Source organism: Pelodiscus sinensis, chromosome 7 (assembly GCF_049634645.1).
Source record: "Pelodiscus sinensis isolate JC-2024 chromosome 7, ASM4963464v1, whole genome shotgun sequence".
NCBI classification, from domain to species: domain Eukaryota; kingdom Metazoa; phylum Chordata; order Testudines; family Trionychidae; genus Pelodiscus; species Pelodiscus sinensis.
The window spans coordinates 15,968,430-15,981,739 of NC_134717.1; the positions used below are offsets into that span (position 1 = coordinate 15,968,430).

Here is a 13,310-nt window from a genome sequence, read left to right on the forward strand (position 1 = left end):
GTGTGTTTTCCCTGCATTTATTACTACGAACGCCATTTGGCTGAGAACAGGACTTTTATTGCTGAGGAGTTACCTATTGCTGCTCGTTCCTCAAATGACATCATAATGCTCTGCCCATGACAAAGCTAACTACAGGGCAAATAACCATTCCTTATCATGGACAAAACCCATGTCTGGGAAAAATCAGGCAATGGTAGCAGGAGCAAGTTAACTTCAGGGAGTTGTTGACACAAGTTCTCCTAAGCAGTGAAATGGGTGCAGGAGGACTGGCCTTCAAATCTGCTAGAGAACCAGGTGATACACCCAAGACAAGTTTCTGCATTTCTGCAATAGAGTCTTTTGGCTTTGTTAATACATCTCTTTTCACCAGCGGCATCATTCACGGCTATCACTAGTGCCCCCTCCCACATATCCTACCTTGCAAGGTAGAAGGCCAACAGTATCAGTAACTTCTGCTTATTATAACATTTCAGCTGTGGTGCTAAGAAACCTACAATGTTTGGTGCACTCTGGGCTGGCACCTAGCCAACAGGTCAGACATGTCCAAAGTGCATAGTGCATGGAAGGGCTTCTGTAGATTCTGGGGAAGAGGAGTACATGGCATGCTGCAGCGCTCTCACCCCCCTCCTCCCACCTTCTGCAGCTTTGAGAGCCTTCCCATTCCCACCCTTTTCCCCCTTTGCGCCTTTAAGAGGAGAGGGACATCAGGTCCTATGACTTCAGAATAAGAGGCAGATGGACATCTAAGCACAAATATTTTCATGTAAATACCACTAACATTTATGGCAAGTAAGAAAAGATGGAAAATATGGTACATCTCATTAAAATTCTCTGTAAATAAAATGTTCTCCAAGCTTTCTAAATTACATCAGTAGTTCCTTTAAAAGGTGGTTGGGGTTTGGTCTATCTAATTTTTTTAAAAATTTCTGTTTAAAAATTAATTACTTTTAGTTAACTTGCACACTGGCTTATTGATTTGCATTGCAAAATCTGACTTTCCCTCCCAATCATGACTTCTAAACCACCACCTTTAGAGTACAAAAGGAGTCTGTATGAGCAATTTAAACATGTAATTGTTGTTCAAAAGGAAAGACAACTGAATGAATCAAACAATTGCAGAGATAAAACTACTACTTAGAAAAATCTAACCTGAAGGCTAAATTACAGAAAGTACAGAGGGTCATTAACATCTTTGTGAACCTCTGAAACAATGGCTTTCCAGTAAAATACGTATTATTATAAAGCAGATTACATTGTTGATGACACTTTTATACTTTAAGACAAAAGGCACAGAAAGGCTCGATTTTCTGTTCTCATCCCCTTTATTTCTCTCTGTATCTTTATGTGACTTTTGTTTTTAAAGTTACTTTTCTCTCCATTAATGAAACATGAAAGCCCCACTGGTTAAAGTTTTGCCAAATAAGCACAAAGCTAACCCCATTTTTAAAAAAATGCAGAGACCATGAATTTTTAAAAGTTCATACATAATATATCATAAAAGTAGGATGAATAATATGGTGCATGGGCTTTAATAAAAAGCTCCTTGACCATTTCTCAGAGATTTTGAGATGTAATCAATACCCAAAAAGGTATCTTGGGGACATTGTCAAGATTTATGCTTTTTTTGCACAGAGTGGCACTTTCTGTGTACTATATCAACCAGGGACATGATATTGAATTTCAGAGAACAGAAGAAAGGAAAGTATTGTTATCTGTCTCAACAATGGCTCACCCATGACATCGCACTTCATAGACAGAAATGAGTGCTCCAAATGAGGCACTCAAAGAGAGCACAAAGACTCACATGAATCTGAACACCAGTAGTTCGTGACTGTATCAAACTTCTGTTCCTTTCTACATCTGAAAGCAAATCCCCAGACGAGAGATCTAAGATGCGTGAATGCAGTTTCTGGCAGAAGAGAATGACCAAAGCATAAACATTTGACAAATATGTAACAGATCAGCATTTTAAAAATTCCAAACAGTGCAGTTAAATTTCAAAGGAGAATAAAACCCTGTGGTAAAAGAACACTTGTCCTCATTTTCCATTTTATGCTTACTAAGTCCAGGATGTGAAATACAAAGATTTTTGATCCAAAGAAAACTGAACTTTTTCTCCCTATGCCTGTTTCAGAACTTATCATGATTTCACATGCAACAATGTCAAATTAATAGGACCACACTCATATTTATCCAGAGGGTGTAGCAAGTTTGAATTTTAAAATTATAAAAATTTATGATGAAATTAACATTTATAAAGCTATCAACATGGTAACGTGGTTTTATTTAGCAGTTGCTACAGCCCGAGTGAATGATTACAAAAGTGACCCTATTTCTAAACGGCATTGATCTTGTGAAGCCTTGACTTGCACACATTTTAACTCAAAGTCATTAATGTCATCTGTTAGGAACAATTAATATGAATAGAAAATAATTGCATCAGGGAGCAAGGGACTCTGAGGATTTTGTGCATTAACATTCACATGCTGTTCAATTGCACAAGAAGGCCTTTATTTCAGCTTTGCTTGGAAGGACTGCTAACCTGATGCCATTTCCCCTATATTAGTCGGTATACTAATTACCAAAGCTTTCTGTATACAGTAAGTCTGACCTGTGTTAATTGCAAATGTATGATTTATCTGAATGTTGTTTCTTGACCAATGACTTCAAAAGGAAAAAAAAATCCAGCAAAATCTGCTGTCCAGTTGGTCATGTGAGCCAACTTTTTTTTGATTATAGACACTTGGGATCTGATCCACAGTCCACTGAAATATACGAAAAGGCTCCTACAGACTTCAGTGAGTTTTGGGTTAGGCCCTCTGGTCAGACCCTGCCCACCTTCCCTGTAACCAGAGAAGAATCAAGACATCAGAAGCACTACATTCACGTGACACATGGGTGTGGGTTTTGGGAAGAGATGAAGGGGAAGGAGGACAGGTTGCAGAAAACATGCAGAGGAAATCTGGCACTCTGGGTTACACTGTGCAGGACATACCCTAGGGAATTTGGGGAGAAGGCAACGCAGTAACCCCAGAAACTGTTTATCCTGGGTCCACCATTGTTAGTATGAGGGGAAGTAGCAGCTTGTGACAGCAAATCCTACCCACATCCATCTAGAGCAGTGGTTCTCAAACTTGTTGGGGTCCAGAGCCATTTACATGCGTAAAAATTTATGCGGAGCCCCAGAGGTCCACTGATTGTATGTGTTGTACCTATTGATGTTTCCAGTTTGTCAACCTGGCAGAGCCCCTGGAGATGTCTCGCCTTTTGTCTTAACTGATCGCGGAGCACAGTTTTTAGAAACACTGATCTGGAGTAGTGGCAGTGCAACTTTACCCAGGCTTCTGCAAGCTGGGCCTGAGGGTTCAGCTCATACCGCATAGTGTGCTCAGACTGCTTCTCAGGCACTCTCTTGCACAATTTCTTCCTCTAGAGAATGAACCACCTAGAAATACACATCCCTGCTTAAGGCCTTTGCTGCTTCATCCAGTATTGCAAAGTGACTTTTCTTCCAGGCAGTTCAGTACTTTTAACCACTAATTATTAATTTGGGAATAATTTTGCAAAAGTTACATATTCATTTGGCTTTCCTTCAATGTTTTGTTTCAGCTGGTACTATCTAGTTTCAGGAAGGTTTTGGGAAACTTTGAATTATAAATGGGTTGCATAATCATATTTCTTCAAACATAACATTGAATAGTTGCCACAAACACTTTGCATTCAGTATATTTTTCATTACAAATATTTGCCACACACAGGGTATATATATTTTAACATGGTTTCACTCATATCTATTCTCCATTTATTGAATGTGAGCCACTGAATATATTGTTATTGGAATTATAGGCTGATGTTTTTCAAAAGTGTAAATATTGCTAATTACACCTTCCCAAGCTCACAGGTTTAATATGAATTCAGAGTTAGTCTTGGAAATGGCGGAGATGCTCAATGACTTCTTTGTTTCGGTCTTCACCGAGAAGTCTGGAGGTTCGCCTAATGTAGTGAATGCAAGCAGAGAGAGGGTAAGTTTAGAAGACAGGATACAAAAAGAACAAGTTAAAAATCACTTAGGAAAGTTAGATGTCAGCAAGTCACCAGGTCCTGATGAAATGCATCCCAGGATACTCAAGGAGCTGATAGAGGAGGTATCAGAGCCTTTAGCTAAGATCTTTGAAAAATCATGGAAGACAGGGGAGATTCCAGAAGACTGGAAAAGGGCAAATATTGTGCCCATCTATAAAAAGGGGAATAAGAACAACCCAGGAAACTACAGACCGGTCAGTTTAACGTCTGTCCCAGGGAAGATAATGGAGCAGGTAATTAAGGAAATCATATGCAAACTCTTGGAAGGTAATAAAGTGATAGGAAATAGCCAGCATGGGTTTGTGAAGAACAAGTCATGCCAAACTAATCTGATAGCTTTCTTTGATAGGATAACGAGCCTTGTGGATAAGGGAGAAGCGGAGGATGTCATATACCTAGACTTTAGTAAGGTATTTGATACGGTCTCGCATGATATTCTTATTGATAAACTAGGCAAATATAACTTGGATAGGGCCATGATAAGGTGGGTGCATAATTGGCTGGATAACTGTAGTCAGAGAGTTGTTAATGGTGCTAAATCCTGCTGGAAAGGGATAACAAGTGGAGTTCCGCAAGGGTCTGTTTTGGGACCCGTACTGTTCAATATCTTCATCAATGATGTAGATATTGGGATAGAGAGTACGCTTATTAAGTTTGCAGAGGATACCAAACTGGGTGGGGTTGCAACTTCTTTGGAGGATAGGGACATAATTCAAAATGACCTTAGCAAGTTAGAGAAATGGTCAGAGGTAAACAGGATGAAGTTTAATAAAGAGAAATGCAAAGTGCTCCACTTAGGAAGGAACAATCAGTTCCATACATACAAGATGGGAAGCGACTGTCTAGGAAGGAGCATGGCGGAAAGGGATCTAGGGGTCATAGTGGACCACAAGTTGAATATGAGTCAACAGTGTGATGCTGTTGCAAAAAAAGCAAATATGATTCTAGGTTGTATCAACAGGTGTGTTGTAAGCAAAACTTGTGAAGTCATTCTGACGCTCTACTCTGCACTAGTTAGGCCTCAGCTGGAGTACTGTGTCCAGTTCTGGGCGCCACATTTCAAGAAAGATGTGGAGAAATTGGAAAGGGTACAGAGAAGAGCGACAAGAATGATTAAAGGTCTGGAGAACATGACCTATGAAGCCAGGCTTCATGAACTGGGCTTGTTTAGTTTGGAAAAAAGAAGATTAAGGGGGGACATGATAGCGGTTTTCAAATATCTAAAAGGGTGTCACAAGGAGGAAGGAGAAAACTTGTTCCTCTTGGTTTCTGAGGACAGGACAAGGAGTAATGGGCTTAAAGTGCAGCAAGGGCGGTTTAGATTGGACATTAGGAAAAAATTCCTAACTGTCAGGGTGGTCAAATATTGGAATAAATTGCCAAGGAGGTGGTGGAATCTCCCTCTCTGGAGATATTTAAGAACAGGTTAGATAGACATCTGTCAGGGATGGTGTAGACGGAGCTTGGTCCTGCCTTGAGGGCGGGGGGCTGGACTCGATGACCTCTCGAGGTCCCTTCCAGGCCTATGATTCTATGATTCTATGAAAGCCACTGGAAAATTCAAATTGATTCAGACTTAGGAGTCTTTGATGCTATACCCAGGTATTGGCAGGACCCTTTAAAAAGGGATGTCTTTCTTTCAAAGAGACCAACCGCCTCCGCTTTCCTAGCAGAAGATTTTTAGTGCAAGTTTCTGTAATTTAAGCTATGCATTAGAGAGGAAAATGGGGATGTGTGAGGTGAACAGACACTAACGTTTATTTCCCAAGAAAACATTCTGGAAATGTTATTTCTGGAGTCTTAGAGCTTAAAGACTTGCTTCAGGGTTTGATAGTCCCTAAAAATGTTTTGAAAATAAATATTTGATTTTATAGGAGTTAGCAATACACATGGCACTAAATAATGAACTGAACAATGCAAATGGTTGTAAGAATAAAAATAATAGGAGAAAGAAATAATAGAAAGTAATTTAACAATCATACGAGAGTACAAAATATATCAGAAGAACAGAAAAGGTCATGCTGGTAGGGGAGTGGCACTATACGTGAAAGAAAACATAAAATCATATGAAGTAAAAATCTTAAATGAACCAAAATGTACCATAGAATCTCTATGGGTAGTAATTACATGCTCTAATAAGAATATAGCAGTAGGACTATATTATTGAACACCTGACCAAGATATTGATAGTGACTATGAAATTCTAAGGGAGATTAGAGGCTATCAGAATAAAAAACTCAATAATAGTGGGGGATTTCAACTATCCCCATATTGAATGGGTACATTCAGTGATTTTTTTGTTAAAAAAAAAAGTGCTGGTACTCCAGGGAAAAAGTTATTGAGCCCCTCTCCCCCCGCCCCCCCAAAAAAAAGCCAGGGTAGGGCCGGCATTGCCCTTTTAAGAGATGCGGCCCCTTTAAGACACATGGCCCTGCCGACTGTCAGACATTTGCATATGGAAGTGCCGGTAGGCCCTATTCTTTCCAGGTAAGCTCTGACTGGAGGTGCCGGTACTGCGTACCAGCCAGTACCAACACAAAAAAAGCACTGGGTACATGTCATGGATACAGGGATAAAATTTCTTGATATCTTAAATGACAGCTTCTTGGAGCAGCTGGTTCTGGATCCCACAAGGAAAAAGGCAATTCTTGATTTAGCCCTAAGTAGAGTATAGGATTTGGTCCAAGAGGACCGCTTGGAAATAATGACTGAAATATAATAAAAATTAACATTCCTGTGGTGGGAAAAGCACCTCAGCAGCCCAACCCTGTGGCATTTAATTTCAGAAAGGGGAACTACACAAAAATGAGGAAGTTAGTTAAACAGAAATTAAAAGGTACAGCGAAAAAAGTAAAATTCCTCCAAGCTTCATGGAAACTTTTCAAAGACACCATAATAGAAGCCCAACTTAAATGTATACCCCAAATTAAAAAAACTCAGTAAGAGAACCAAAAAAATGCCACTTTGGCTTAACAACAAAGTAAAAAAGCAGTGAGAGATTAAAAACCATAGTTTAAAAAGTGGAAGTTAAATCCTAGTGAGGAAAACAGAAAGGAGTATAAAATCTGTCAAATTAAGTGTAAAAATATAATAAGAAAAGCCAAAAAGGAGTTTGAAGAACAGCTAGCCAAAAATTCAAGAGCAAAATGTTTTTTAAATATATCAGAAGCAGGAAGCCTACTAAACAACCAGTGAGGCTCCTGGATCATCGAGATGCCAAAGAAGCACTCAAAGACTATAATGTCATTGCGGAGAAACTAAATGAATTCTTTGCTTCAGTATTTATGGCTAAGGATGTCAGGGAGATTCTCAAACCTGAGCCATTCTTTTTAGGTGACAAATCTGAGTTGTCCCAGATTAAGGTATCATTAGAGGAGGTTTTGGTACAGATTGATAAACTTAAGAGTAACAAGTCCCCGGGACCAGATGACATTCACCCAAGAGTTCTGAAATAACTCAAATGTGAAACTGCAGAATTATTAACTGTGGTTTGTAACCTGTCCTTTACATCAATTTTTGTACCTAATGACTGGAAGATAGCTAATGTGACACTAATATTTAACAAGTTCTCTAGAAGCAATCATGGCGATTACAGAATGGTAAATCTAACATCAATACCAAGCAAATGAATTGAAACTATAGTAAAAAGTAAAATTATCAGAAACATAGATGAACATAATTTGTTGGGGGAAAAGTCAACATGGTTTCTGTAAAGGAAAATCTTGATTTACTAATCTACTAGAGTTAACTGAGAGAGTCAACAAACATGTGGACAAGGGGGATTCAGTAGATATAGTGTACTTAGATTTCCAGAAAGCCTTTGATAAGGTCCCTCACCAACGGCACTTAAGTGAAGTTAAGTTTTCATGGGATAAAAGGGAAGGTCTTTTTATGGAGAGATAACTGGTTAAAAGACAGGAAACACAGACTAGGAATAAATAGTAAATTTTCAGAATGGAGAGCGGTAGCTAGTGGTGTCCCCTATTGGTCCTCAAAAGGACCAATCCTATTCAAACTGTATATAAATAATGTGGAGAAAGGGGTAACAGTGAGGTGGCAAAATTTGAAGATGATAATACATTTCTGAAGACAGTTAAGACCGAAGCACACCGTGAAAAGCTTCAAAAAGATCTCACCAAACTAAGTGATTGGGCAACAAAATGGAAAATTAAAATTTAATCTTGAAAAATGTAAAGTAATGCACATTTGAAAAAATAATCCCAACATTATATACAATAAGATGGGGCTAATTTACTTAAAACTACTCAAGAGACAGATCTTGGAGTCATTGTGGATAGTTCTCTGAAAATATCCACTCAATGTTCAGCAGCAGTCAAAAAAGCCAACAGAATGTTAGGAATCATTAGAAAAAGGCTAGAGAATAAGACAGAGAATATCTTACTGCCTCTATATAAAACCATGGAATGCCCACATCTTGAATACTGCATACAGATGTGGTTGCCTCATCTCAAAAAAGATATATTGGCATTGGAAAAGGTTCAGAAAAGTGCAACAAAATGATTAGGAGTTTGGAACGAGTCCCATATGAAGAGAGATTTAAAAGAACAGGATTTTTCAGCTTAGAGAAGAGGAAACTAAGGGGAGATATGATAGAAGTCAATAAATTCATGACTGATGTAGAAAAAGTGAATAGGGAAAAGTTATTTACTTGTTTCCATTACATAAGAACTAAGGGTCACCAAATGAAATTAATAGGTAGCAGGTCTGAAACAAACAAAAGGAAAAGCGACAAGGAGTCCTGTGGCACCTTATAGACTAACAGATGTATTGGAGCATAAGCTTTCATGGGCAAAGACCTACTTCATCAGAATAAGGCTAGAGATAACAGGGTTAATTCAGTCAGGGAGGGCGAGGCCAACTTCCAGCAGCTGATCTGGAGGTCTGAACATCAAGAGAGGAGAAACTGCTTTTGTAGTTGGCTAGCCATTCTGTCTTTGTTTAATCCTAAACTGATGGTGTCAGTTTGTAGCTAGCCAACAAAAGAAGTTTCTTTTCTCTTGTGTTCACATCTCCAGATCAGCTACTAGAAGTGGGCCTCACCCTGCCTGACTGAATTTACCTCGTTATCTCTAGCCTTATTCTGGCCTGCATATTTATACCTGCCTCTGGAAATTTCCACTACATGCATCTGACGAAGTGGGTCTTTGCCCACGAAAGCTTATGCTCCAATACATCTGTTAGTCTATAAGATGCCACAGGACTCCTTGTCGCTTTTGCAGATCCAGACTAACACGGCTACCCCTCTGATAATAAACAAAAAGAAGCTTTTCTTCACACAGTGCATGGTCGGCCTGTGGAACTCCTTACCAGAGGATGTTGTAAAGACCAGGGTTTAACAGGGTTCAAGAAAGAACTAGATACATTCATGGAGGTTAGGTCCATCAATGGCTTTTAGCCAGGGTGGGTAGAAATGATATCCCTCGCCTCTGTGAGAGGCTGGGAATGGGTGATGGAGAAGGACGGCTTGATGATCCCCTGTTCTGTTCACTCCCTCTGGGGCATCTGGCATTGACCACTGTTGGCAGACAGGATACTGGGCTACATGGGCCATTGGTCTGACCCAGTATCGCCATTCTTATATTCTAATGAACTCCTTGAGCCAGGTGTGTGTAATGTGTGGGGGGGAGGGGGGGAAGAGTGCAGTTGTCTTGGGGCAACTGCTGCTACTGTAGCAGCAGGAGTGGCTAAGGCCTGGGCACTTTAAATTGTTACCACAGACCTGGGTGGCATTGAGGACTGGCTGAGGGAAGCACAGTCTGGGCAGGTACCAAAGGCTGGTTGCCATGATGCCTGCCACTTCCTCCAGAGGCTCCACCCCCACAATGCCCTGGGCCTGGGGAAGTCAATCACCAGCCTTGCTTGTAGTCTTTAACTCTATAAATGTATAAATAATAGAAGTAAATCAGTAACATATAATAGAAAAGAAGGAAAATGAGTTCTCAAGATATTCACTAGATTTCTGTATCAAATAGACGAAGTTATCAAAATGGAAATGTTCACAAACATACACATCACAAAGGGCTCTTGGGGGTTATAACAGATCACAAACTAAATATGAGTCAACAATGTGATTCAGCAGTGAAAAAGACTGATATCATTCTGGAGTGTAGTGACAGCACTGTCATATAGAAGATACAGTGGGTAATTGTCTCACTTTTCTGAGCTCTGGTGAGGCCAGTTTTGGGTGACACTCTTTAAGAAATATAGATACATAAGGGGCATCAGAGAAGAGCAACAGTCTTTTCATATGTTAAGAGCTGTTATAAATCTGCAGCCAGGGAGTCGTAGGTTGGATATTAGGATAAATTTGCGATCTAGAAGGCTAATTAAGCACTGGGGTAGGCTTCCAAAGAAGCTGGGAAATACTTATCACTGGAAGTTTTTAAGAACAGGTTAGCTAAACCGCAGTCAGGGACAGTCTACTATACTGAGTCCTGCCTCCAGGCCCACCCACATGGTTGGTGGCAATAGTGGCAGTTGCCCTGGGGCCTGTTGATATGAAAGGCTCTGAACTCCCGGCTGGAGCCCTGGGCCTTTTAAATCGCTGCCAGAGGGCTGCATGTCCCACTCCAGGCAGCACAGAAGGCTGCCTGGGGGAAGCACAGTGCTCTCAGGGTGGTGCAGAGAGTTGCTTAGTCGCAACCCCACTTGATGCCCTGCTCCTTCCAAAGGCATGGAGCAGGACCCCTCCCCGCCTTGCCCAGGGGTCTGGCAAGGCTGCCTCAGTGCAGACACCTGGACTAGACGATTCTTGGGGTCCTTTCTAGTCCTGAGGTTTGTAGGATTCTATTAAGCTCTAAGGCTGTGTCCAGACTCAGGGGTTTTTTCGAAAAAAGTAGCCTTTTTTCGAAAAAACTTTACCTGCGTCTAGACTGCAGCCACGTTCTTTCAAAATTAAATCGAAAGAACGCGGCTTTTCTTTCGACGGCGGTAAACCTAATTTCACGAGGAAGAACGCCTTTTTTTGAAAGTGCTCTTTCGAAAAAAGGTGTTCTTGAATGCAAACAGGGGTTTTTCGAAAGAGAGCATCCAGACTGCCTGGGTGCTCTCTTTCGGAAAAGCGGCTTGCTTTTTTGAAAGTTCCGCTTGCAGTCTAGACGCTCTTTTTTGAAAGAGGCTTGCAGTCTAGACATAGCCTAACAGATATATAGCCAGCAGAAAGATCTACTTCAATAAAGTAACCGAACAAAGTCTGGATTAAGATAATTAGGGAAATATAGCCCCACACTAAGGAAACAATAAAGTAAGAATGACAGGAAAATAATTTCCCCCACATTTACTGCTTTTCCTGTCTTTTCTTTGTGTGTGTCAAAAAAAACGAAGATGTATAATGTTACTTATTAAAAATATCAATAAAAATGCTGTACAGAATGTGACACCCTTCCACAAATGACTTCATCTCACCTGAGCTCCAATGACTTGCTGTAAGTGCTACTGTTTTCTCCATGGACCTTGTCATGTGACACACTTGTTTATGTAAAAGAACCTATGTAATTATACCTCCATGCTGAAGATAACTTGATTTTTAAAACATTATTTATGCCCTTGCAGTGCAACAGAGCAAAATACAGAGTATCAGAAGAGATTTTACTTCCAAGAACCTGTGTAATGTGGAGAACCTCCACCCTTTAGTTTCCCTGGCCTAAATAGAAAAGACCAACAGGGGCACATATGGCATCAACCTTATAGTCCTTGAACTGTTGTGGATCAAGGACTACATGCATAGAAATGGGGCAGTCCTGAGCTGGAGAAATACATGTTATCCTCTCACCAGCCCCCCTTTCAGAACTCTCAAGCAAGCTAAAGCAGTTTAGGTTGCATCAATTTCTTTACAAGTTTTTTTCTCTTTTTGGTTCCAAAGATCCTATAGAGTTAACACACTGTGAAACAGTTCCATTTGCACACACTAGATAATGTGACAACCCCCATCTCCCTCCCTCAAAAAACATAATACATTTGATAGTTGGTTTTATAGGAGGTCCTAAAGATAATGTTACTGTTATGGAATTAGATCTTGTGGTCTTTCTAGGCATTGCACAGAATTCATTGCAATGTTTTCAGGGAGATAAGGGGGGCATTTTACACCTGTTCCTTACAGGATTAGCTGAATTTAGAACTCTAACCAAATATGACTCAACCAAAATATTAAGCATGCATTCTTCATTTGCTTAATACTGAGAAAGAAGGCGCAAGTTATACGTAAGGAAACTGAAAACAAAATTGAGGTCTTTGTAAAATGGATTTCAACCTCAGAAAGTATTCATCCATTTTAGATTTATATAAACTACTAGAGTTTATAAACACACACTCTTGGCAAAAGGTGAAGCCTGCCTTCTAAAGAGATCAGCAAAATCGGCCATGTATTGCAAGTGGGCTTCAGCTAAAAAGCAAACAAAAGCGCACTGAAAACCTCATAAAGATGCTTTAAGTGTTTTCTTACAAAGTGAGGATATTGGAAATTATTCTTACTGAAGCCCACAGTGTAGCTAATTATAATAGCATTAAATGTTGCAACATTTCTTAGAACTGTACTCTTTTTAATCTACAAAAATGCATGAAATTATTATTATGCATAATTGTTTGCCATAATACTTATTTCAGATCTTGGAAGTTATAAATCTAATGGAACACTGAAAATTAAGTTTCTGCTTTCCTACTAATTAATTACTATACTATAATAAGAACTTTATATCCATTGTAAAATACTGTTTAATCTAACTTTGCAGTACATAACCAAGAATGTTTATATATTTTCTATTTTCATGGTTTATAATGGCAATATTGACTTCTATGCTGAGCATTTTCCCTTAGTGAACCAGTTTACTTAAGGACTTGCATTCACTTCCTTTCACTGTTTATAAATTACCAGGGAATACAATATCCCATTACAGTTGTTATTTTTGCATATGCCTTTTTACAATCCTTTTAATACTACTACTGGTATTACTTAGTGTCATTTCAGGGATATTCTTTGGTGCAAATTTTCAAAGTTTGCTTCCTTCCAATTCCCTAACAACATTCTTAATATTATTTACCCTGACAATCTACCCTAACCTCCCATATATGCCATTGCTTGTAATAAATTTGGATGTATTCAGGTCTCAGCTTTATAGAGACCCTTTTCCAGATACAAGAGTGTCTTGATGATGCTCCACATTGTCTTCTTTACCATTTTTCAGAGACCTCCCTTCGTGAGCTGAAGTTCC

The 13,310-nt window shown here is 39.6% G+C and overlaps 1 protein-coding gene across 11 annotated transcripts in view; it reads right to left on the reverse strand.

The window, feature by feature from the left end:
* The window catches only part of NCKAP5 (NCK associated protein 5), a 652,533-nt gene that overhangs the window by 99,637 nt on the left and 539,586 nt on the right, over positions 1 to 13,310 (reverse strand). For 10 of the 11 annotated variants that reach the window (XM_075933271.1, XM_075933270.1, XM_025178765.2 and 7 more), the window contains one exon: positions 1,805 to 1,909. The exons of the other annotated variant lie outside the window; for it this stretch is intronic. In XM_075933271.1, the coding sequence (XP_075789386.1) occupies positions 1,805 to 1,909 (105 nt within the window). The remainder of the gene's footprint in view (positions 1 to 1,804; positions 1,910 to 13,310) is intronic. 11 annotated transcript variants of the gene reach the window in all.